General features: G+C 42.2%; 1 protein-coding gene across 7 annotated transcripts in view; it reads right to left on the reverse strand.

The window, feature by feature from the left end:
• Positions 1–27,329, reverse strand: part of pebp4 (phosphatidylethanolamine binding protein 4) — a 417,145-nt gene that overhangs the window by 253,005 nt on the left and 136,811 nt on the right. For all 7 annotated transcript variants that reach the window (XM_080217125.1, XM_080217127.1, XM_080217120.1 and 4 more), the window contains one exon: positions 16,611–16,709. In XM_080217125.1, the coding sequence (XP_080073251.1) occupies positions 16,611–16,709 (99 nt within the window). The remainder of the gene's footprint in view (positions 1–16,610; positions 16,710–27,329) is intronic.

The following is a 27,329-nucleotide window of genomic DNA, read 5'->3' on the forward strand; positions in this document are numbered from 1 at the left end:
AGCTGTAAGGTGAGAGGGCAGAGATACAAAAGGGTACTGAAAGGCAATTGTTTCCCACAGAGGGTGGTGAGTGTCTAGAATAAGCTGCCAGAGTTAGTAGTAGAGGCAGGTACAATGTTGTCTTTTAAAAATCATTTAGACAGATACATGAGTAATATGGGTCGAGAGGGATATGGGCCAAACCTCGGCAATTCTGACTAGCTTAATGCTAAAAGTTGCATAGCATGGACAAGTTGGGCCGAAGGGCTTGCTTCCATGCTGTGAACCTCTATGACTTGATAAGCAGTGGTTGAGACGAAAGGCACAGATGTATTTTAAGAAAAAGCTAGAGGGAGACAGGAACATTCAGAGGTCATGGTGAATGAAGGTGAGAAAAGGTTAATTTGGAACATAAACATGGCCACTGATCTATTGGACCAAATGGCTTCTATGTAGTAAAAGTCTACCATGCAGGCGGTGGCATGAAGTAGTATTTATGATCTGCTTAAACATCTTTCTCTCCACTTCTGTGACGATTTGAAGCCCACGGTTGTCTTTCACTTTTAAATGTGTAAACCTTCCAAAATGCCCAATGTTCTATGTGCACTTACCTTGTTTTTGGGACTTCAGCATGTGGTTGACCCCTTCTCGATTAATGTACAGGACTAAATTGAAATTCTTTTTATAAATTGTTTGTTTAGATGTACAGCACAAACTCACAGCCAAATAAACAGTAAAAGCTGTTCAAATTAACATCTGTGTATCAAGCATTTTAAACAGATTGTTCTGTACTAATCATTGCTATATGGCCTGTAATTATTCATGATAGTAAAAACAAGAACATCTGTATCATTTATAATATAGTCATGTTTACTCTACACGCATGAAACTTGGGAATTCGTTTCGCAGCAGCTTCAGTGAATTACAGCTCACAACATTGGAACTTATTCCGCTTTTCTAAATGCTTCTGCTTTGTATTCCTTGACTTTCCTGGAGATGGGAGAGTCAGAACAACCCTGTTATAAATTTGCTTCAAATTGAAGAATCCAAGGGCATTCCACTTCCAAAGAAGGCGACCCTTTACTGGTAGGCTGGCCAATTCAGTCATACATTTTCTGTGAGAACCAATTCCAAGCCATTCTGATGAATCATGACACAAAAGGACTTCCATATCAGAATAAAATTGTGATGATGATGAGTTTTTTTGTCAACTGCTGAGAAATATAGTGTAGGTGGGTGTTTTGAATGGGCAGAAACCAGAGTAGATGGTCTCACAGTAAAATTTACCAGCAGTACTGGTATTGGCATAACAAGCCTCCACAGCAGTGCTGGCAAAAATATACATAACAAAGGTATTTTAAGGACAACTTGTAAATTATAAATAACACAATTCCCGGCAGCTACTTATAGTTACAAACATATACCTATTGAAATAGCAGCTAATCATTTCACTTTCACATTCTCCACATAACTTCTTAGACTGTTTGCCACATCCTCATTAAAAATATGAAACATCTGTTCAAGAGCACATTCTTTTCTATAAATATTATTTCAATATCTTTCAAAGGCAACCTTATGGAGATGTCTAAACACAGTTTACTTAGCTTTAATTTAATTCCACAAAATGTTAAACATGGTAAGTGTGAGATAGTACTTCACCTTTGGAAAAATAAGGAGGCCACTTCTTACCTGTACAATGCAAGTCTCAGTCGAGTCGAGAAAAAAGAGACCTCAGAATTCAAATAAAACAATTCCAAACTGTGACTTGTGCCACAGTTTAGCAACTGTTCAAAACAGCAACCAAGCACTAAAGCATTATTATGAAAGGGATAGAACTGACAAGCTGAGAAGTTATGCTCAACCTGTACTGAACCTTGATTAAACTACATTCGGAATATTGTGCACAGTTCTGATCGCCATCTGACAAAAAGGATTCAGAGGCACTGGGAACATGCAAAGAAGATATTGAAAAATGATACCAAAAAACATCAAGGATGTACCACAGGAAAGGATCGACAGACTGTCTTATCTGCTCTTGATAAGAGAAGGCTGACCTAATAGAGGTATTCAAAATTATGAAAGGTTTTGACAAAGTGAACAGAGAGCGAATTTTTCCTCTTTGGGGAAGAGTATGACTAGGGGCCATCAATATAAAAGATAGTCAACAAGAAATCCAATGGAGAATTCAGAAGAAACCTTAAAATGAAAGCAAAATGCTGTGGGTGTAAGAAATCTGAAATAAAAACAGCAAGTTCAAGAAAATAGAAAGCATCCTTTCCTAGTGTATCACAGCTTGGTATGGTTCCTGCTCTGTCCAAGACTGCAAGAAAGTACAAAGGGTTGTGAATGAAGCCCAATCCATCATACAAACCAGTCTCCCATTAGCTCTGTTTCTCTCTCCACAGAGGCTGCCAGACCTACTGAAACCTTCACCCAAGAACAAAGAAAAGTGCAGCACAGGAACAAACCCTTTGGCCCTCTGAACCAGTGTCGACCATAATGTTCCCCTCTCTTCCTTCCGTATTCATGTACCCGTCCAGATGTCTCTTAAAATTTGCTAATGTGCCTGCTTCCACCACTTCCTCTGGCAGCACATTCCAGGCATCCACTACTTGCTGCTTCAAAACTTGCCCCACACATCTCCCTTAAACTTTTCCCCTCTCTGATGAATGACAGATGGCATTTAATTCAGATAAATGTGAGGTAGAGGAGTCTAAAATTAGAGGGTAAAGATTTAAGGTGAGACGGGAGAGAGACAAAAGGGTCCAGAGGGGCAAATTTTTCACACAGAGGGTGGTGAGTCCCTGGAACAAGGTGCTCGGGGCCGTAGTAGAGGCGGGTACAATTTTGACTTTTAAAAATGTTGAGACAGTTTCATGGGTAAGATGGGTACAGAGGGATATGGGCAAGCAATTGGGACTAGTTCAGCAGTTGAAAAAAAGGAGTGGCATGGACAAGTTGAGCCAAAGGAACTGTTTACATGCTGTAAACCTCTATGACTCTCACCCTAAACTTGGGCCCCCCTTGTAATTGACTATTCACCCCGTCTATGCCTCTCATCATTTTGCAGACTTCTATCAGGTCTCCCCTCAGCTTCCATCTTTCCAATGAAAACAATCCAAGTTTATTCAATCTCTCCTCATCGCCAATAGCTTTGAGATCAGCCAACATCCTGGTTTAACCTTCTTTGCACTCTCTCCAAAGCTTCTACGTCTTTCTGATAGCGTGGCAACCAGAACTGCATGCAATACTCCAAATGCAGCTTAAAAATGTGGAACTTTCAACCACAGAATGTACTTGAAGCAAATGATATAAATGCATTTCAGGGAATACTAAACAAGCATATGAGGGGACATGGTATCAGTGATTATGGGTACTTAGGAGTTTTTAAAAAAATATTCAACTGTCGGACATCGGTGTTGCTAGCTGGCTAGCATTTATTGTAAAAAGTCTCATGACAAGCCACAAAGAAGCTATCAAATAAACCTGTTGGACTTTAACTGGTGCTGTGAGACTTCTTACTGTGCTTACCCCAGTCCAACGCTGGCATCTCTACATCATAGCATTTATTGCCAATCCCGAGTTGCCCTTGAGAAGGTGGTAGTGAGCTGCCTTCCATTACCTGACATTTCTTGTCCAGGAACATTGCCAGGTGATTTTCTCTCAAGTACGTCAATTTTAACTGAACCATGCAACATGATCTGTGCAAGAACAACTTTACAGGATCATCGCATTTTCCCCACTGTGAATGAATGCCTTGCCTCAGCTTACTGGCTCACACAAAAGGTACTTTACCTTGTGGAGCAATTCTGGTCACAAATCCTTACCCAACTAATATCTGCATCACCAACCTCAAGGTTTACTCGTATGCAAATAAATATATGGCGCATGATTCCCAAAGAAGAGGATTCTGTATCTCAGAGGCAGATAGACAGCAAGATGTCACTTTCCTGGTGTGATCTCTGTTGCTTGGATACAAAGGGTTGTTTCAAATGGGTCTCCATGTTTACAATCTGCTGACTGCGCTTACAGTGGAGTCAAACTGCCTGCAGGAGAATCTAGTTTCTGCTCAGAAATAAATCAGAATGTTTTTGAAATCTTTCAAGATAAACAACTGTGGCTGGTAAAAATTGTAAGGCAATGATTATGTGTATTCTGGAGTACATTGTTAGAACAGTTCAAGATAGATGATGTAAGAATTCCAGTTACCTACCCCAGCCAAAAATTAGAACAGGATAACTAGTCGAGAAAAACGTTGCCCCACTATTCTACAGTTAAATTCAGGGTTAAATTACAATGATATTCAAATTTAGAGCACTTCAGTTGTATAAATCTCAGCAGTCATGAATTCTGCCAATACTGGTCAGAGTTATGAAGGCTAAAGCAATATAAAGGCTGGCTGAAAGGGTATCTGCTATTTGAGCTCTCCGATCATTTCCCTCCAACACACCCACCAAAACACAAATATGAAGGTGCACCTGGTTGTTGCATTTTTTCTCTTAACACATGCAGCTGATTGATACCACAGATTTCACAATGTTTTCTGAAAAAAAGGCTTGACTAAAACACAGATAACAAATGTCAACCTTTTGAAGAATACAGTGGTATGCTCAAGATATACCAAAAATAGAAAGAAGTCGTTTTCTATTTCAAAAATATTTACGTACATTTATGAAATTAAAAAAGCGATCTGCCGACCAAGCACTTTACTAATTCTACGCAACTCAAGAGCAGCAATCGCCAGAAAAGTATTCTTCTGGATAATTTCACAGTTCCAAAGACCCAGCTGAAAAGATGCTGCATTGGAAGGGTTTCAATAGTTCCGATACAACCTCCTGTGGTATTGTTCGTTATCCCTGCATCGTGCTTTTTTCCAGCTGCAGTATTACAAAGTTAGGCTGGAGGCTGTTGAATACAAAATTGAGGAGCTGAGTGGGGAGTTGTGAGGCTGCAGACAGTTGTTTGCAGGACCAAGAATATTATATGTCAGGAAAACAACGGTGGTTTTAAAGGGTTTACATTTGTATTAACAAACATTACAAGATACAGTTTTAAGTGTGTCTAATTTAATGTTTCTGTGCCTGGAAGGATAAAATCTACAGTTAGATTCATGCTGGACAAAGGTGTTTGTATGCGTCGGGGCTGGTTAAATTCCAACAATGTTTATTTTGTGCTTCGAGAAGGCCATAGTGTGAAAAATAAATAGTCCAGCAGAGGTATGTGAGCATTGCTTAGCAACTGGAGTTAAAAAAGCAGCTAAATTTTGGGAGGGGGGGTGGGGGGCATTGATAAAACATTCGGTGCCGTTTTACGAGGATCTGGGAAGTAAAAGTTAAAATCCTCGACGGAATTCACTATTAAAATGGAGCAAAAGCTTTGCTCAAAGATGCCATTTGGAAAAATGTGGACTACATTCTGGAATGCAAACTTCGAAGGGAAAGCATTATTGTGAGAGATGGTTTTACAGCATGTTTTTGGGAGTCAGGTTTGGAAATTTTCATGTGGCAATCGTTGGTAGGGGATAGGCAATGAGGGATTCTGAGGAGAAAGCAGACGTACAGAGCAGAGCGTCTGTGTTTGACCACAGCCTGTATGCTTAAAGGAACTTTGTGTTAATGAGATTATTCCAAAATCCAATGAATACAGTCTTAACCAAATTGGTCCGTCCTCATCTGACTGAACTGCCATCCCAGTAATCAGCCTGGTAAACCTTTGCTGCACTCCCTCATGCGAGAACACCCTTCCTCAGATAAGAACACCAAAACTGCACACAATCCTGCAGGTGCAGCCTCACCAATATGTGATTTCCCTCCTGCCGACTTTAGGCTCACTGGTCTATAGCACTCTGTTTCCCCTCTACCTCTCTTTTTCAATAGTGGGCTAACATTAGCTACCCTCCAATCTGTAGGAACCATTCCAGAGTCCAAAGAATTTTGGAAAATGACCACCAATGGATCTACTATTTCAAGGACCACTTCCTTAAGTGCTCCGGGATGAAGATTATCAGGCCCTGGAGATTTCTCTGTCTGAATTTCCCCCCAACCATTTCTCTGCTGACACTGATTTCCTTCAGTTCCTCAGTGAAACTTCTGTTTCTCAGAACTTCCAGTTGATTATTCATGTCTTCCTTTGTGAAGACAAAAGCGAAGTACAAATTTAGTTCCTCAGCCATTTATTTGCTCTCCATTGTTAATTCCCCCATTTCTGAGTAATTCATTTTCGTCAATCTTTTTCACTTTACGTATCAATAGAAACTTTTGCAGTCAGTTTTTATGTTCCCTGCTAGCTTACTTTCATAGTCTATTTTTCTGTTCTTAATCAATCCCTTGGTCCACCTTTGCTGAATTTTAAACAGCTCCCAATCCTCAGGTATGTGGCTTATTCTTGGCAATTTGTATGCTTCTTCTTTGAATCCCATACGATCCTATCTCTAATTTCCCTTGCAAGCCATGATTTGGCCATCGTTCCCTTTCGGCAAATAGGGACCTTTGGAGTTCACCTATTTGTACCCTGAATGCCTGCCATTGGCTGTCCACTGTCCCTCCTTTCAGTAATGTTTCCCAGTCCATCATCGCCAACACGTGCCTCATACCATGATAATTACCTTTGTTGAGATTCAGGACCCTGGTCTCAGAATCAACTACCTCAAGAATTCTACCATATTATGGTCACTTCTCCACAAAGATGCTCTCATAACTATATTGACAACTAAGCCTTACTGATTGCACAATACCCAGTCTAAGGTGCCCTGAGATGTTGGTTCCTTAGCACACTGGTCCAGAAAACCATCTCACAAACACACCAGAAATTCCTCCTCTACTGTAGTGTGAGTACTGTGTGCAGTTTTGGTCGCCGCACTTGCGCAAGGATATTTTGGCCTTGGGGGGAGTGCACAGGAGGTTCACTAGGCTGATACCGGAGTTGAGGGGGTTGAACTATGAAGAGAGGCTGAATAGACTGGGCTTGTACTCGTTGGAGTTGAGAAGGATGAGGGGGGATCTTACTGAGACAAATAAGATGATGAAGGGGACGGATAGGGTAGAGGCGGAGAGGTTCTTCCCGCTCAGAAAGGACAGCAGGACTCGAGGGCACATCCTCAAGATCGGGGGGGGGGGCAGTTCAGAACGGAGTTGAGGAGGAACTTCTTCACTCAAAGGGTGGTGAATCTCTGGAATTCTCTGCCCGTTGAAGTAGTGGAGGCTACCTCGCTAAATATATTTAAGACGCGGGTAGATAGGTTTTTGGTAGGCAAGGGGATTAAGGGTTATGGGGAGAAAGCGGGAAAATGGAACTGAGCCACTTCAGATCAGCCATGATCTTACTGAATGGCGGGGCAGGCTCGAGGGGCTAGATGGCCTACTCCTGCTCCTATTTCTTATGTTCTTATGTTCTTATGTGACTAATTTGACTCACAAATATACAGAGTAAAGACACCCAGAATCACAGATGTTCCTTTATCAGCTCTAACTTCTTGTCAAATGCTATTCCCAACATCATCACGACATTTTGGTGGTCTGTTTGTCATCCCTTCCAATGTTTTTTGCTCCTTGGGACTTCTTGACTCGACCCATACAGGTTCCACATTGTGATCATATCTTTCCTCAATATTGTATCAATATCTTCTTTAATCAACAATACAACTCCACCACCTATTCCTTTCTGTCTGTCCTTCCGAAACAATTAACAGCCCTCAATTTTTCAAGTAAATTAAGTAAAGTTTATTTATTTGTCACAAGTAGGCCTACATTAACACTGCAATGAAGTTACTGTGAAAATCCTGTAGTCACCACACTCCGGCGCCTGTTTGGTTTCACTGAGGGAGAATTTATCATGGTCAATGCACCTAACCAGCACGTCTTTCAGACTGTGGAGGAAACCAGAGCACCCGGAGGAAACCCACGCAGACGCGTGCAAACTCTGCACGGACAGTGACCCAAGCCGGGAATCGAACCCAGGTCCCTGGCGTTGAGGCAGCAGTACGGACTGTTATCCTTGGTCACCTTAGAGCCATGTCGCCGTAATCCCAACTATATCATAACCCTTTACATCTATCTGCGTAACGAATTCATCCATTTTAGTCTGAATGCTCTGAGCATTCAGGTATAAAACCATGTGGCTAGTCCTTTGAAAGTTCCTTGTCCTGTTCCTACTAATATTTACTGTCCTTATCTGATTCTTTGCTCATTTCGAATTCTTTGCTCATCACTTTTCTTATTCTTGTGTCACTTTCTCTTGTTCTTGATTCCTCCTGCTCTGAATTCTAACAAAGGTTCCCATCCTCCCCTGCCATACTGCTATCCTGGTCCTGCTCAGATGTAACCCATTGAGTTTGCACACCATCTCCTCCAATACGGTCCCAATGCCCCAGGAATCTGAAACCCTCCCTCTCACACCATTTTTTCAGCCATGTATTCATCCTATATATCCTGCTACTCATACTCTGACATATACATGGCATTGGTTGTAATCCTCAGATAACCTTTGAGGTCCTATTTTTCAGCTTGCTTCCTCGCTCCTTATATTCTGCTTTCGGACCTTAGCCCTTTTTATTAAAACTTATGTCATTTGTACCAAAATGTATCACGACAACCGGCTGTTCACCTCCCCCATCACAATATCCTGTGACTGCTCTGAGATGTTCTTGACCCTGGCAACAGGGAGGCAACATACCATCATGGAGTCTCGTTTGCGGCTACAGAAACGCCTATCTATCCCCCTTACAATTGAATCCCCTATAACTATTGCATTTCTACGCCATTGCTTCTCATCTGTATTTGATAAGAGAGGGGATTAAGGGTTATGGGGAGAGGGCGGGAATGTGGAACTGAGCCATGACAGATCAGACATGATCTTATTGAATGGCGGGGCAGGCTCGAAGAGCTAGATGGCCTACTCCTGCTCCTATTTCTTATGTTCTTATGTTCTTATTGCAGAGCCAACTGTGGTACTACAAATTTGGCTGCTGCTGTTATCCCCTAAGAAGGGTTCTGGGCCAATATGAATTAAGAGGTCAGGAATGAAACCAAACTGAAGTACTTTGAACTTGAATAGGTGAAGCACTCTGAATTTGAACAAGTGGACAGAATGGGTAAAGTATCCAGAGTGCAAGATGAACAAGTGAGAAGCAAGATGGCAAACGTTAAGTTGAATTTCTTTCCAAAAAACTTAATAATACATGGGGTTTGTTGAGGATGGAACAATGTTAAAATGATCACTGCACAATACTGTTTTTTTTTAACAACTGAACAGAGTTCAGACAAGATTTAACCAGCTACCCAGGTGACAGGCTTGGAGATTTAGATAGGGTGGATAGTGATAGCCTTTTTCCTCGGATGGAGAAAGCTAGCACGAGGGGGCATGGCTTTAAATTAAGGGGGGGTAGCTACAGGACGGATGTCAGGGGTAGGTTCTTTACCCAGCGGGTGGTGAGGGATTGGAATGCCCTGCCTGCTGCAGTTGTAAATGCGTCTAGTTTGGGGGCGTTTAAGAGATCTCTGGATAGGTTTATGGACGAAAAGGGATTGGTATAGGCTAGTGGGTCATTGTTTTTGTAACTGGTCGGCGCAACATCGTGGGCCGAAGGGCCTGTTCTGCGCTGTAATGTTCTATGTTCTATGTTCTATGGGAGGAGGATTCGGATGTGACCAATAAGATTCCAGGAAGCCAGATTGGAAGGGCTCCCTGGTGCCGCTGGATCTTTTTACCGGCAACAGGAACAACTGTGACACAGTTCCTGTCCCTATTCACTCCCAATCACATGGGAGGTCGCCAGCGACATGGTGGTTACCCCTCCCATCACAGGTCTTGTCTGAACTTCAGATTTTTCTTGTTCCCTTTTGAGGCCACCCCAAAGCGGAGGTGCCCCCTTGTTCTCCTGACAGACTCGGCAGCAGTCAGAGGGATTAGTGGGTATAATATGTTGGGATATGGGGGTAGGCCCTGGGTGGGACTGTGTTCGGTGCAGACTCGATGGGCCGAAAGGCCTCTTTCTGCACTGTAGGGTTCTATGATTCTATCTCTCTTGGTGGCTGCAGAGCTGCCAGAAAGCTAGCCTGCCATCCTTAATTGTACGATGGGTCTGACGATAGCCATGTCAGTGGCTGGCACCAGGGAAAGAGCTACCATGCTCCAGCTGCAGCTCAGAACGCACATTTGTTCCAAGTCAGGATTTAGCCCTGCTGTTAAAATAGTGGCCATCGGTACACATCAGCTACAAGTTGTTAAGAAACATAATACCCTTCCATGCAAGAAGAAGCTCGAGCAACACATCTATAAACAAAATCCATTTCTTTTGGTTCCAGAATTCTAACTCATTATATGTTAATCTTTTGATTCACTCCACGTTTCAGGTGTGTTAACAGACATCGATAGTGTTGTAAACACAATATGTACAGGATATTTCTATGAAATGATTATCATATTATAGTAACTTTCAGAGCAAATATTCACAGGAATAGAAATGGCCATATGTTCAATATGTTCCCTTTTTGAATACATTAATGAAATACGGGGAATTATCTTTTTTAAATAGAAATACATTTTCCCTGCATCTATTACACTTCATAATTTCGAAGGAAGATTATTATAAATGTATTCTGAGGATGGTTCTCCACGGACGCAAACCCAGAATTTCACTAACTATGAATTCGCAATCTTACTTCCACCACCAAAGATGTTGGGTTGAATTTTCCGTATCTAATGGCTTTGGAATCCATGGGTAAGGGGAGGTACGTTGCAGAAGGTCGAGGGACATGGAGTTGGGGGTAGGGTGTTAGCGTGGATAGAGGATTGGTTGTCAAATAGGAGGCAGAGAGTGGGGGTCAACGGGTGCTATTCGGATTGGCGGATGGTGACTAGTGGAGTGCCCCAGGGGTCAGTGCTGGGGCCTCATCTTTTTACCATTTATATAGATGATCTGGAGGAGGGAACCAAGTGTAGGGTGTCGAAATTTGCTGATGACACCAAGATTGGGGGGAACGGCAAATTGTGCGGAGGGTGTGGAGAGTCTGCAGAAGGATCTAGATAGGCTGGGCGAATGGGCCAGGAAATGGCAAATGGAATTTAATGTTGGCAAGTGTGAGGTGGTCCACTTTGGTAGGAAGAATGGTAGGAAGGACTATTACTTACGGGGCGAAAAACTGCAGCAGGCGACGGTGCAGAGGGACCTGGGGGTCCTTGTGCATGAGTCGCAAAAACCCAGCTTGCAGGTGCAGCAGGTGGTCAGGAAGGCGAAGGGGATGCTGGCCTTCATAGCGAGGGGGATTGAATATAAAAGTAGGGAGGTCTTGCTGCAACTGTATAGGGCATTGGTGAGGCCGCAGCTGGAGTACTGTGTGCAGTTTTGGGCGCCGCACCTGCGCAAAGATATTTTGGCCTTGGAGGGAGTGCAGAGGAGGTTTACTAGGCTGATACCGGAGTTGAGGCGGGTGAGCTATGAGGAGAGGCTGAATAAACTGGGCTTGTACTCGTTAGAGTTTAGAAGAATGAGGGGAGATCTCATTGAGACGTATAAGATGATGAATGGGATGGATAGGATAGAGGTGGAGAGACTCTTCCCGCTCAAAAAAGACAGTAGGACTAGGGGGCACAGCCTCAAGATAAAAGGGGGGCGGTTTAGAACAGAGTTGAGGAGGAACTTCTTCACTCAAAGGGTGGTGAATCTCTGGAATTCTCTGCCCGTTGAAGTGGTGGAGGCTGCCTCGCTAAATATTTTTAAGACGCGGGTTGATGGGTTTTTGATAAGAGAGGGGATTAAGGGTTATGGGGAGAGGGCGGGAAAGTGGAACTGAGCAGCGACAGATCAGCCATGATCTTATTGAATGGCGGGGCAGGCTCGAAGGGCTAGATGGCCTACTCCTGCTCCTATTTCTTATGTTCTTATGTTCTTACATGAGGAAAAAACTTTATTGATTTGCATTGGGCCAGCCTCACAATATGTTCCTGGACTGTTGCATTTTTTCCAGCAACATCAAGTAGCCACACTTAGAAACACAGAAAATAGAAGCAGAAGTGGGCCATTCAGCTGTTTGAGCCTGCTCCACCATTCATTATGGGGGAGTATGGTGGCACACTGGTTAGCACAGCGCCAGGGACATATCTCTTTTTGCCACTGAAGTGAATAATCTCACACTTATCCTGCATCTGAAATACTTTTGCCCTCTCACTCAGCTTGTCCAAATCTCACTGAAGCATCTCTGCACAGCGCACCCTCCCAGTAGCATCAAGTAGCCACATTTAGAAACATAGAAAATAGGAGCACAAGTCGGCCATTCAGTCCTTTGGGCTTGCTCTGCCATTCATTATGATCAAGCTGATCATCCAATTCGGTAACCTGTTATAGCTTTCCCCGCCTATTCTTTGATTCCTTTAGCCTCAAGAGCTACATCAGTGCAAATTTGATGGGCTCCAAGAGGAACTTGTAAATTGACCACCTTTCAGAGAAGATAATGTCCCACTACAGCCATTTGAAGTTTCCCAACTCAAGTGAGGCTGATGTCAGGATTGTATCCAGGCAAATTTCAACCTACTGAGTCATTTTTTTTGTAAATTATCTGTCAGTCGGTCTGTCAAGAAGGCATACGGCATGCTTGCTTTCACCAGCCGGGGCACTGAGTTTAAAAATTGGCAAGACACAACGCAGCTTTATAGAACTTGAGTTTGGCCGCACTTGGAATATAATGTTCAATTCTGGTTGTCACACTACCAGAAGGATGTGGAGGCTTTGAACCTAATAACATGAGAAATAGGAGCAGGAGTCGGCCATCTAGCCCTTCGAGCCTGCCCCGTCATTCAATAAGATCATGGCTGATCTCAAGTGGATCAGTTCCACTTTGGCGCTCTCTCCCCATAACCCTTAATTTCCTTGTCTGTCAAAAACCTATCTACCCGTGACTTAAATATATTTAGCGAGGGAGCCTCCATCACTTCAACAAGCAGAGAATTCCAGAAATTCACCACCCTTTGAGTGAACAAGTTCCTCCTCAACTCCGATCTAAACTGCGCCCCCCCCTTATCTTGAGGTTGTGCCCTCGAGTCTCGCTATCCTTCCTAAGTGGGAAGAATCTCTCTACCTCTACCCTATCCATCCCCTTCATTACCTTATACATCTCTATAAGATCCCCCCTCATCCTTCCAAACTCCAACGAGTACAGACCCAGTCTATTTAGTCTCTCTTCACAGTCCAACCCCCTCATCTCCGGTATCAGCCTACTGAACCTCTTCTGCACTCCCTCCAAGGCCAATATATCTTTCCACAAGTGCAGCGACCAAAACTGCACACAGTACTCCAGCTGCGGCCTCACCAGTACCCTGTACAGTTGCAGCAAGACCTCCCTGCTTTTATATTCTTTCCCCCTCGCTATAAAGGCCAACATTCCATTTGCCTTATTGATCACCTGCTGCACCTGCAGGCTGGGTTTGTGCGTCTCGTGCACAAGGACCCCCAGGACCCTCTGCACCGTAGCATGCTGCAGCTTTTCGCCTTTTAAATAAGAATCCCTCCTACTATTATTTCTGCCAAAGTGGATAACCTTACGCTTGCTAACATTATCCTCCATTTGCCAGTTCCTCACCCACTCACTTAGCCTATCCAGATCCCCCGGCAGACTTTGCACACCCTCCACACAATTTGCTTTACTACTCATCTTCGTGTCATCAGCAAATTTCGTCACCCTACACTCAGCCCCCTCCTCCAAATCTTCTGTGTAAATGGTAAATAGCTGAGGCTCTAGCACCGATCCCTGCGGCACTCCACTCGTCGTCAACCACCAATCAGAATAGCACCGATTGATACTGACTCTCTGCTTCCGATTAGACAGCCAATCCTCTATCCACGCGAACACCTCACCCCCAACTCCGTGCACCCTAACCGTCTGAAACAACCTTTTGTGAGGCACCTTATCAAACGCCTTTTGGAAATCTAGAAATACCACATCCACCGGCTCCCCGCTGTCTACCGCACCAGTCACATCCTCACAGAAATCCAATAAGTTCATCAAACATGACTTCTCCTCAACGAATCCATGCTGCGTCTGCTCGATCAAACCATTCTTTCCTAGGTGCCTCGCTATTTCTTCTTTGATGACGGATTCGAGCATTTTTCCAACTACAGACGTTAAACTAACCAGCCTATAATTCTCTGCCTTTTGTCTGCGACCTTTTTTAAACAGCGACGTAACATTAGCCATTTTCCAATCTTCCGGCACTTCCCCAGAATCCAGCAAATTTTGGTAAATAATTGCTAAGGCATCCACTATCACCTCTGCCATTTCTTTTAGAACCCTGGGATGCATTCCATCCGGTCCTGGGGACTTGTCCACCTTCAGTCCCATTCGTCTATCAAGCACTACCTCTGTAGTGATAGTAATCGCATTCAGGCCCTCAACTCCTATCATCCTTCGATCTTTAAGATCCAGCAAACTATTCGTGTCCTCCTCTGTGAAGACCGAGACAAAAAACTTATTGAAAGCCTCAGCCATTTCCTCATCTCCCACCGCTAAATCCCCCCTCTCATCCTCTAAGGGTCCAACATTCGCTTGAGTCAGCCTTCTCTTCTTGACATATTTGTAAAAGCTTTTACTTTTTGGAGAGGATACAGAAAAGATTTACCAAGATGTTAACTGACATTAGCATTAGCTGTGAGGAGAGATTGGAGAAACTTGGTTTGCTCTCACTGGAATGATGGAGGTTGAGGGGTGACCTGATAGAAGTCGACAAGATTATGAGGGCCATGGACAGAGCGGATGGTCTGAAGTTTTTTTCCCGGGTGGAAGAGTCAATTACTAGGGAGCATAGGGCAAGGTTTAAAGGAGATATACGAGGCAAGTTTTTTTTTACACAGGATGGTGGGTGCCTGGAACTCATTGTTGGGGGAGGTAGTGGAAGCAGATACGATAGTGAGCTTTAATGAGTGTCTGGACAAATACATGAATTGGGTGAGAACAGAGGGATATGGTCCCTGGAAGGTAAGGGGTTTTAGTTCTGTCAGACAGCATGGTCGGTGCAGGGTCAGAGGGCCGAAGTTCCTGTTCCTGTGTTGAAATTATCTTTGTTCTTTGGTGAATTGTAATTTTTTACGCTCATCGAAGTAAGTGGTGTCAGTGAAGAAGAAGGAAACACTGATTTACAGATTTGCATGGAACCTCCCACTATACGGCACAGAGAATGATTGCTTATTCCCAATTGTTGCACAACAATCTTATTACCTCTGAGTAAAGTTATCAATTTAATACCAGTTTATTTTAACTTCTGGGAACTTGTGTTGGGAATCCATATTCACTGGAGATTGGGTTGTCTCAGGACTTGACAGTGAAGGAAGATGAGTTCATAACACAGCCAAACAGATGGAGTGCCAACCTGCAAATCCTTCTGTAAGTCATGTCAATAGTTCTGCAGACCCTTCTTGGTGTCTGCCTTATGAAGGGCTTGGGGGACAAGTTCCACTTGGGTGTGCAATTACCTGTTACCAAGGTAACTGATATTAAACAAGCCCCAGAGGGAGATTGATTTGAGATGCCCATGGAATTTATAGAGGTAATCATGCCTTCCAAACACACCAATGGCAAACAGTAAGAGCGACAGAGGCTCCTGGTCAGCCATGGTTCATGTGGAGTGTGGTGCTCCGCAAGCGATAATCCTCTGGCAACAGACTCGCAATCTATTTCACGAATAATCAACTATGGAAGCAGATGAAAGTCTGCCTTAGTGCACCACTAGGTGTGGGAAGAGAACTGGAACTGGGTTGAGTTGTATAACCTTATTTGAATGAGACCGGATAAACAGACAGATTTGAATGGGTTACATTCCACTGTCTTGCCTCGGTTCCAAAGATCAAAGGACGGTCTGCTTGTCCATTCGCCACATGTGTAGGAGAGACTAAAGTGAATAAAAAAGCATACAATTAAGGGAAATATCCAGTAGATTCAGTTTAAGAACTAGTTTTGAACTGTCAACTCCATGTCAATTCAGTATTTTCTCATTCACAGAATTCCAAAGTTACTGTCCACTCTTGGACCAAATGTAATTGCCACACCGGCTCTCTATCACAGCAGTGAACAATGATGACTTGAAGCATCCCAATTACAATCAATTTCAGAGTTTCAATAACATCAGCAATGTCCCCACCCAAATAACTTTGATATGGGATGGAGTACAGTGAAAGCTGATAAAACCATGGTGCATTGGTCAGAAGTGTGAATTCAAAGAAATCAGAGGGCTGTTTCTCCAAATGAAAATCCAAAAAAATCAGTATCAGAACATTAATATTGTTCCCCTTCCAGGCTTAAAATCACAGTTGTGATGCCTTTCCTCGGAGACCAGATCGAAGCACCTTAATCTGTTTCATCACCTGATTATGAGAATATTAACAACTATTATTTGTCATTTCATCAACAAGGACAATGAAGGATATCTCCCTTGTTTTACATGAGAAACATGTATTCTACATAACAGCGAACACTGGGCTAAGAATTGTGACTGCTAATTGGGAGAGCTACACTCCACTTCTGGAGCCATCATGCTGCTGCAGTTTGGTTAAAGCACAAGGATAAAAACAAATCTCAAAGCAAAATTTCAAAACATGAAGCACTGCATCATGAGCAAGTTAATTATGTAAGTTATTGGACGCCACTTACCATGATGTTAGTCACCAACCAATGTCTCCAGAATCGGTATTTAGGATTTTCCTTGCTCGGGGCATCAGGATCCACCATTATCAACACATACTTCATGTCCTGTTAGATAAATATGGCGGACAAAATTAGAAGCAGTGCTCTGCATGAACACACCAGCAGTCATTATATTACAATCATGCAATTTTGAAAGCTATCAGATTGAATCACATCTTATTTTTGGAGGGCAAATTAATAAGCAGAGGTTTGTTTTGAAATCAATATTCAACACATCCTGTTTTCTTCCAGCCAAAGGCACAGAAAATGAATGGGATCTTCAGATCTGGCAATGGTGTACTCAAGTTGCGGGTTTCCCAGCGGTGAAGGGTGCATTCAAGGGTAAACCCTTGGCAGGATGAGAAGATCCCGCCGTTCACCAATGGCAAGCCACCTCTGCTCCACAAAACATGCAGTGGGTTGATTGGAAAAGTCCACCCTCACAATTTGGAGTCCATGTTTCATCTGAACACACTATCTCATTCTCTCTCAACCTGTACAAGTCAAAATTCAATATCTGAATTCCCCAGAAGATGGAGGAATAAATATATTGGTTTTCTCATTTATGAAGTAAATTTCTTCAAGGTTCAGTACGACAGCTCTTTACTAAAGGTGCTGCAAAGTTCTTTCTGATTAAGTCACAAATCTGTTGTGTATCCAAAAGAAAATATCCCTGCAATTAATAACCAAAATTTTGCAGGAACTATTGAAATATTGTGACGTGTCATATCAACAGAAATAAAAACAGAGTTTGCATTTAAATCAGATTTCAGGAACAGTCAAGGAACCTATGTTTCAAATTGGCTCATGTCAGCTCTTGCTTCCCTTCACCAAGTGATAAAACATCTTTCTTGCATTTTGCAAGACATCAAGCCGAAAAGCAAGCACTGTACGGAGTGCAAGTGCAACATCAGTACATTTCTTCCTTTCTCTGATTCCCTTCTCCATGTTCCTGGTAGTTCTGAACTTTCAAAGGACTTCTCAATCACATCAATACTCATCCTCTTATTCATTCTCCAACTGTGTAGTGGATACAGAAAGATGTACTTTTTTCCCCAAGGTTGTTGAGAGAGGCATTGATTCAGGTGAAAAGAAATTGTTGAAAATGCATCAAGCAGCAATGAATACAAAACAATTACCTTACCAGCAGAAGGTGGACTTACAAAACATGCCCAAGATCAATTAGGTAATGCACTAAGACACGGCCAGTAACCAGCCAATTCGGCATTCAGCCACTTGGTCTGCAAAGTCATCCTTTCTGGTGATTCTCGCGTTCCATTGTCAGTTGATCCATCACAAGTAATCAAATACAAGTTATCTTATAGAATCACAGAATCCTACAGTGCAGAAGGAGGCCATTCAGCCCATCGAGTCTGCACCAACCACGATCCCACCCAGGCCCTACTCCTGTAACCCCACATAGCTACCCTGGCTAATCACCCTTGGGTCAATTTAGCATGACCAATCCACCTAACCGGCACATCTTTGGACTGAGAATCTTTGGGCTGTAGAAGCACTGAATAAATTTACAATTGACCAGACCATTTTGGACTGTGAAAGACATGACATTTTCTTGAAACGAACCAAAAAATTTTATGAACCTTTGAAGATGCAGACATCTCAGAATGCAAGACTCTTTAAAAAACTTCTAGTGAAATTAACTTGTGAAAAATTATATTTGGATGCTCCTCAAAACAAGAGTTGAATACTGGAGATTTAAATAATTTAGCACCAAGCAATCCAGACAGGGTTTATTACTGCTTGAGCAAATCACACATGACATGTCTCCTGATCTATTCAAGAAGAGGTTGGATTAGCTGCATCTGACAGTGCAGACAAACTTTTCAAATGCATTATTCCTTGCTTGTTCTGGAGCATTGCTGAATCCTTGGGATTAGGGCTAGATAATGTGGGATCATCCCAACAAATTTGTTAAATATAGAGAGGTGATGGCCTTGTGGTATTATCACTAGACTATTAATTCAGAAACTCAGCTAATGTTTTGGGAACCCAGGTTCGAATCCCACCACGGCATGTGGTGAAATTTGAATTCAATGAAGAATATCTGGAATGAAGAATCTACTGATGAGCATGAAACCATTGTCGATTGTTTGATTTGATTTGATTTATTGTCACACATATTAACAAAGTGAAAAATATTGTTTCTTGCTATACAGACAAAACATAACATTCATAGCGAAGGAAAGGAGATTGTGCAGAATGTAGTGTTACAGTCATAGCAAGGTTGTCGAGAAAGATTAACTTAATGCAAAGTAAATCCATTCAAAAATCTGATACCAGCAGGGAAGAAGCTATTCTTGAATCGGTTGGTACGTGACCTCAGACTTTTGTATCTTTTTCCCAACGGAAGAAGGTGGAAGAAAGAATGTCCGGGGCGTGTGGGGTCCTTAATTATGCTGGCTGCTTTGCTGAGGCAGCGGGAAGTGTAGACAGAGTCAATGGATGGGAAGATGGTTTGTCTGATGGATTGGGCTACATTCATGACCTTTGTAGTTCCTTGCGGTCTTGGGCAGAGCAGGAGCCATACCAAGCTGTGGTACAACCCGAAAGAATGCTTTCTATGGTGCATCTGTTAAAGTTGGTGAGTAAAAACCCATCTGGTTTACTAATGTGCTTTACAAAGGGAATTCTGCCATTTTTACCTGGTCTGGCCTACATGCGATTCCAGAAAAACAGCAATGTGGTTGCCTTTCAACTGTCCTCCAAGGGCAACTAGGGATGGACAATACATGGACAATGCTGACTAGCCAGCAATGCCCATGTCCCACAAAAGAATAAAAGAAAATCTTCTTCAACCCGAAACCCAAAAGAACATTCCGCAATTCCTTCAGTAGTAATAATTACATTTTTTTACACTAACCATTTAAAAATTGCACTGGCAGATAGATTGGCGATTTGTGCTGTAGATACATTAATATTTGAACAAGCATCTCCAAACTTATTTCACATAGGAGCTCTGCATTTGGGAGCACTTCAATTGCATTCTTCTCAGCTGAATGTTGTCCTCAATTCCAGAACACAGTATATTAACGCAGTCTCATTGTAACATCTTGTGCAAAAGTAATCATGAATCCATATTTCCTGATAGAACCATTTGCATCACTTATCACATATCACGAATATCAGCAAAGTCTCATTATCTGAGTCACAAGGTTCTGAATTCAAGTTTGACTCCATGGCTTCAACATAAAACTCTATTCTGACAGTACAATCCTGAGGGAGTGCTGCATTTTCAGAGGTACTTCCTTTAAGATGAGCTGTTAAACTGAGGCTCCGTCATTGGGTGAACGTAAAAGATACAAGGGAACTTTTTTTTGTTTTTGTTCCAATTCAATCCAATCAAGTCCAATTCAGAGATTCAACAAGTTGACACATTCCCAATCCAAGCTAACAAGACAGGGCTCTCACCTCCTGTCTTGGGCTTGATCTCCATGATTCAAGCTGATTGGAGTAGGCATAGCTCCTCCTCCAAGGCTTGATCTCATTTGCACTGGACTATTAATTCAGAAACTCAGCGAATGTTTTGGGGACCCAAGCATCTCTTCGCCAAAAGGCTGAGCTGCCACTTTAAAAAATTGCTTCAAATAAAGCTGAAATGTAACCTGAAATGTAACCTAATGACTTCAACTGCTTCTACACTTGATCTTAGCCAAAACGGTAAAATTTTGAACAAGAGCAGGCTTGTTTATCCCTGGTGTCCTGGACAATATTTATCCCTCAAACAACATCAGAGAAAGAAATGATCGCTTCTTGGCCTTTTGGCTAATATCAAGTGTCGTATCGACATGCTGCACTTGGTTGAGGTCATTAGGTTACATTTCAGCTTCTTTTGAAGCAATTTTTTGAAGCAGCATCTCAACCTTTTGGCGAAGATGCAAATTAATCAAGCCTTGGAGAAGGAGCTCCACCTACTCCAATCAGCTTGGATCATGTAGATCAAGCCCAAGACAGGAGGTGAGAACACTGTCTTGTATGTTTGGATCAGGAATGTTCCAACTTGTGGGACTCTGAATTGGCTTTAATTTGACTTGATTGGATTGGAATAAAGTAAACAAAAAAAAAATTCTAACTTTGTTTTTCGAAACAATTTGCTATGTGCAAATTGGTTGCCTCTTTTCTGAGATTACAAATGCCTTTGTTTGATAAAAGCTCTTCAGTGGCTTAAAGTGTTTTAAGATTTCTGGTCATGAATTGCATTAAATAAAAGTTTTTCTTCCTTTCATTCATAAAAAGATTGAAGTTACTTACTGAGCTCTCTCTCTTCATGTTCCTCCCCTCCCTTTCCCTTCGATGCAGCTGAATCTCATTCCTTCCTGAGTCACATTATGTTTCAAAATAGAATCATATATTTCCCTTTTGACTTGCAACGAAATACATTTTATTCAGCTGCCTGTTCCACTATTTGATCAGATTATCGGTGATCTTAGTTGCCTGAACCCTCCTTCATTCCATATTCCTGAATACCCTTTCCTTACTGAAATCTATCAATCTTACTTCTGAAACGTACATTGGCCCCCAGCTTCAGAGGTTTTTTGATGGAAAGACAAAGAAATACTTTGTCTTATTGGTTGTATTCCTGTCTCTCAGTCAGAACTCACCTCCAGACAGTCAAGGTCCTAAATTCTGCATTGACAGCCAATCAATTCCTTGTGTCTGTAACCCCACCTCGTGGTATGGTTTGTGATAACCTATGAAACCTTCCTGCCATATAGATATAACCACCAACTGAGCAGCAGAAGGATGATAATCGCTGTGAAGGGCTGTAAATGTTGTGGCCTGTCCGGCTGGTAATCCTTTCACAACATCATATTTTTTTGAAAGGAACAGTAGGGAGATGTGAAAACAGCTGTGCAGATCCAGCAGACCTTTCAATAGGAATAGAAACATAGCAACTAGAAGCAGGGGTAGGCCATTCAGCCCTTTGAGCCTGCCCTGCCATTCATTTTGATCATCAAATTCTGATCCCACCTTTCTCCCATATCCCTTGACCCCTTAGGCAAATACATTCATGATTGCAACATATACAGCATTACGCATGCTCAGTGTGCACATTAGAGTTGGCATATCTATTCAGTTTTTCAAAAGTCAGACTTGGGATGTGGTTGTTTTTTGCACTTTGTTCATACAAGACATGCAAATGCTACTTATGCAAAAAAGCACACTAATTCAGACTCAATGAAAGGCATCTTCCTAAATTCTTCGCCTGCTGCAACAGCCTTTTGTTGGTCACAGGAATGATTTTATGCTGCAAGAACTGAAAAGCCAAGAGTACAATTTTTTTGTACAACAACACACTCAATTGAGAACAAGAATGCCTTCCTGCTGGTGAGATAACAGCATGCATTTTACTGGTATAGATTTGTGTGCATGAAGTCTAAACATTTTGTGGGCACAACATATTGTGTGAGTAAAACTTCACAGTATTAATGACTGACTGCCGGCAATCTGCTAAACCATATGATGAGTTGATCATTTGACATAAAACAGTGTCAGCTTTGCCACTTTTCTAGTAACAGGACTGGAGAAGACTGAGAACCTCTCTGCATGCACTATGAAATTAATCACAAATTAATTAAGCACTCTTTCAGAAGTATTCTACATAAAAATTAAAACTGCCCTTCACAGTGTTCTCTAATATGTCGAAAATCACATGTTTAAGTTACGCGTCTTTTCATGTCTGAGAGTTGAACAACTTACACGTTTTGAACTTGATGTACAGTTGCCATTTTGTCATAAACAGGAAGTGACTTGTTTACGCTAGATTTTAAAGGAGGAATGAAGTCGGAGAGTAAAAAGGTGTTAGATATACCAAGCCTGCTTTTTATGCAAAACATGTGCAATCTCCATTCTCATGAGCTCCACCCAAGTCAATAAATCTGCGGATCCAAAGTTCTGTATAAATTAGTCGAAGGCCCAAATGCTGCAGCCAATTGACTCATTTCGCCCCTTGCTATTATTTAATGCTGACCTGTTACCCTTCGCAGACATGCACAAACAACTATCAACTCTATCCCAGAAGCCTTGGACCACTCTCTAACACAGTACTTGGTCATTTCAATTCCTGTAATGTTCAATACTTTTTGTTTTTTAATATTCGATCTCGGGTTGTAGGTTACACTGGCAAAATCATATTTGTTATCTTTTCCCCACTAGCCTCAAGTGGTGATAATGAGCTTTAGCACTGAACTGCTGCAATGCCAGAGAAAAATTACAATGCAGAAAGGGACCATTCAGCCCATTGGGTGTGATCTTACCAGCTTGTCATGCCAATCAATCACCGCAGTGAGCTGGGAAGATTGTGTACAAAATGAAAAATTGAGTTGGTGGGGGTCGGGATGGAGTCGGGGGGAGGGTGGCAGCGGTCATAATTGTGCCAGGGACAGTGCCAAGAGGGTGGAATCTGAGTGGGGGTGAAGCACGAGTTGGGGTGGGGCTGTGACAAGGGTGGCGAGGCAAGGGTAGAGCTCTGAAGGGAGGGTGGAGAAGGGAGCTCTGTGGCGGGAGGCAAATGGGGAATTCCGCAGCCAGGGCCATAATCAGCAGGAAGACATGGTAGGGGGTGATTGATGAGGAAGGCTGTACAAAAGGGGTGTGATTGGCAGGGGAGGGTATGTAAGAGAGGTTGATCGATGGGGGCGGTGGGAGGGGCTAATTGGCAGCTGATATGGAAGATGGGGCTCATCAGCACGGGTGGGGTTTGTGGAGGGTGGGCCATGGAGGGGGCCATTATGGGGAACTCCCGGGAGGGTCGCGATGCCACCGACCTGTGTTATCATGGGGTGGGGTTACAATGCCGTCAATTGATAGCATTCTGGAGTCAACAGCTATTCTCTTCACTATCAACTGCACAGCCAATTTTAGTGTCATATGCAAATTTCCTAATTATGCCACCTATGTTTCAATCTAAATCATTAACATTTACAACACACAGCAAGAGCCCCAACACTGAGCCCTGTGAAACACCACTGGAAACTGTTTCCATTCAGAAAAATCACCCGACCGACCATTGTTCCCTGTCGCTGAGCCAATTTTGAATCCAACTTGCCACCATCCTCAGTATCCGATGAGATCTCTCTTTCCTTATCAGTCAGCCATGGAGAATCTAGTCAAATGCCTTTGTGAAATCCCTGCAGACAATTACCACTGTACAACCCTCATCAATCCTCCTTGTTACTTAAAAAACTAACAATTAGTTAGTAAGACACAATCCTCTCCGAACAAAACCTTAGCTCATGGTTCACCCACAACGATTGGGAATGCAAAATGTTGGAACAGTAATGATTAGAAGCAGTATGGCCAAGCCATGATGAGAGTTGATTGTAAATTGTTTCCCCATATCAGTGCTCCTCCTGTCCCTCTGGGTTGGTGAGGTCACAGGAAAGAGACTTCTGAAACAAATTTCAGTTACATACTTCCTGTAGACTGTAAACACTACAGCTACAATTCACCAATGATGTGCATGGGAGGAGTGAAACAGATCGGAAAAGGAGGATGGGTGAAGGACAGTCTTAAATAAAATGGCAAACATGTTTTACAAACAAAGTATCTAAGATGCTATCAAGCTTCTCTCATGTTAGATTGGCCGTAATCGTGTACCCAAGCTTAAGTTTGGCTGTCTCGGAAAACAGCTTAAGCTGTACGAGTGGAAAGTCTATTCTGTAGATCCATGAGGGAGCAAATTGCATAGGAATAGCAGTAATCCATTCAGTCCATCACAGTGGCACATTTGGTAGCACTGCTGCCTCACATTGCCAGGGACTGCATTCAATTCCTGGCTTGAGTCACTGTTTGTGTGGGGTTTGAACATTCTTCCTGTGTCTGCATAGATTTCCTCCGGGTGCTCCAGTTTCCTCCCACGTTCTCAAAGTCATGTTGGTTCGGTGCATTGACCTAAACAGGCACCGGAGTGTGGCAACTGGGGGTTTTCACAGTAACTTCATTGAAGTGTTAATGTGAGCCTTACTTGTGAAATAATAATAAATAAATAATAATTAATAAATCAGGCATTCTCTCGGATTCAATTAGATCATGGTTGATCTGTACCTCAACATCCTTTACCCATCTTTGCTCCAAATTCCTTGATGTGCTTCCCTAACAAAAATCTACTTATCTCATTCTTGTATTCACCAATTGTCCTAATACCTCCAGCCTTTTGGAAGAGAGTGACAGTAAAATTGCCTCTTCTGATAAAATGCTTTGATTTTGCTCCTGAATTTCCAAATTCTCATTTTAAGATTATGTTCCATTTTTTCTGATTTTCTCACCAGAGGAAACAATTTCACTGTCAGCGCACCCTCAAAACATTTCAGCCGTTGAAATACCTCAATCAGATCATCCCTCAATCTTTTACACACAAGGAAATACAAGTCAAGTTTCTGCAACTTGTCCTCATAAAATAACCTTCGAGGCCAATATAATTCATCGAGTGAATCTGCTCTGCAGGCCTTTCAAGGTCACATATCCTTCCTGAGGTGCAGTGCCCAAAACTGAACTCAGTCCCCCAAATGGAGTCTGACAAACTGAAACACAAGTTTACTCTGTTTTGTACTCTAACACCCTGGCAATGATGACAAACATTGCAGCAGCCTTTTTGATTGCTTTGATTTGTGGGATTGGACTTGCAAATCTTTGTTCCTGCATACTTCTTACATTTCTCACACTTACAAAGTGCTCTGCCTCGTAGGGGCCAAAGTGGATGACTTCCCACTTGCCCATAGTGAACTCCATTTTGCTCACGTTCTTTCCAACTCACTTTACTATCCATATCACTTGCAACTTCCTACCCCCATACTTTCTGTCCTACCTAACTTCAGGTCATTTTTCTGAACTCTGATCTTGTTTGAAACCCGTTAATTTAAATTCTGTTTCCTCTCTTGACACAGGCCAAATCGAGTAGCCTGCTTATATCAACTTCATCGCTGTCTCACAGATCTAAAACTTAGATCATGACCTCCCATTGCGTTCAATGGAAGAAATAATGAGGTGGAAAAAAGTTAATGTACTGTGAATCCCTGAGTTAAGTGAGACTCATTGTTTGGGGCAAGTATGGGTTGCTACTTTTTCAAAAGAGAAAATCTGTATTTTTGTTCTCTCTCAAACACAAGTTCTTGGCTGAAATGGTCTATTAGTTGAGTTCCTGACCTCAGCGACAGAAACTTATCTGGAGAGATTGCAAGCAGAGGCAAGATATTTCCCTTAAATGAGCCATTATAATTTGAGTTACTCAAGCACACAGGTTTAAGTTGTTTAATAAAAGCACTGGCATGAGTTTGCTATACAGCCAGGATATTTTTGGTAGGGGAGCGGGGGGGTGTCGAGGTTTTTTTTAGAAAGAATTTCATGAAACCTCAAGTTACAATAGTTCAACTTAATCCACACTTGGATGCATTGTCCAAAGAATAATACAGTAAATATTTTAAAATATAATTATACAAAAAAATGAAGAAGGGCATTAAAGAACTTACAAAAAAAGTTAACCTTCTCATCAGTTTGTAGTATTTTAGCTGAAGTACAGTACAGCCTGTTCTGAATCATTCTATTCAATTTAATCTCTTCCACAGTCAAATGCATTTGAAATGATCAAGAAAGACTGGTAATAGACAGGAGTTTACAGATGACAAATAAAATAATAAACAAAATTCAAGTGGAAATTAGAATTTCTTCTTTGCAAGTCATCTTGAAGTGGTCCTGGTGCAAGTCACGAGGTAAAATATGGGATACTATACGTGAAAGAAAGCCTGCACTGAATAAAAAAGATGTCAAAGAATAATCCATTATTCTGCATAACCTTAAACATAACATCTGCAGTGACACTTCATTCTAATACCAAGCAAGTGCTGCATTGTCAGAGGCACTGTCTCTCAGATGAGACATTAAAGGCTCTTTGGTTAATGTAAAAGATCCTATGATATTATTTAGAAGAACAGGGGAGCTCACCCAGTGTCCTAATCAAAAGATCATTATCACATTCTTCTTAGTGGGAGCTGGCTGTGAGCATGTTGACTGGCTTGTTTCTTATGTTGTGGAGATGCCACTGAACTGGGGTAAGCACAGTAAGAAGTCTCACAGCACCAGGTTTATTTGGTTGCATAAGCCACAAGCATAAGCAGCGCTCCAAAAGCTCATGTTACCAAATAAACCTGTTGGACTTTAACCTGGTGTTGTGAGATTTCTTACTGTTGTTTCTTATGTTACAGTTGTGATTATTCTTCAAAAGTCCTTCATGAGCCACAAAGTGCTTTGGGACATCCTGAGGTCATAAAAGGTGGTGGACAAATGCAAGTTATCCTTTGACATAATCAGTTCCACATATCCAGTGTAAATCTGGGTAATGATAGATCAAATATCTTCAAACATCCATTTGAACTCGGTGTCGAATAAAACAGGAATTGTATTCAATCTTTCTTTTGGGATAGATAAAATTACAGCCTTTTAGTGGTGGATTTTGGTGCTTTTTTCAAACATTAACCGAGTGTATGGTGTCGAAATTTGCTGATGACACCAAGATTGGTGGAACGGCAAATTGCGTGGAGGGTATGGAGAGTCTGCAGAAGGATCTAGATAGGCTGGGCGAATGGGCCAGGAACTGGCAAATGGAATTTAATGTTGGCAAGTGCGAGGTGGTCCACTTTGGTAGGAATAATGGTAGGAAGGACTATTACTTAC

This window comes from Carcharhinus amblyrhynchos, chromosome 34, assembly GCF_965287045.1.
Source record: "Carcharhinus amblyrhynchos chromosome 34, sCarAmb.v2.hapA, whole genome shotgun sequence".
NCBI lineage: Eukaryota > Metazoa > Chordata > Chondrichthyes > Carcharhiniformes > Carcharhinidae > Carcharhinus > Carcharhinus amblyrhynchos.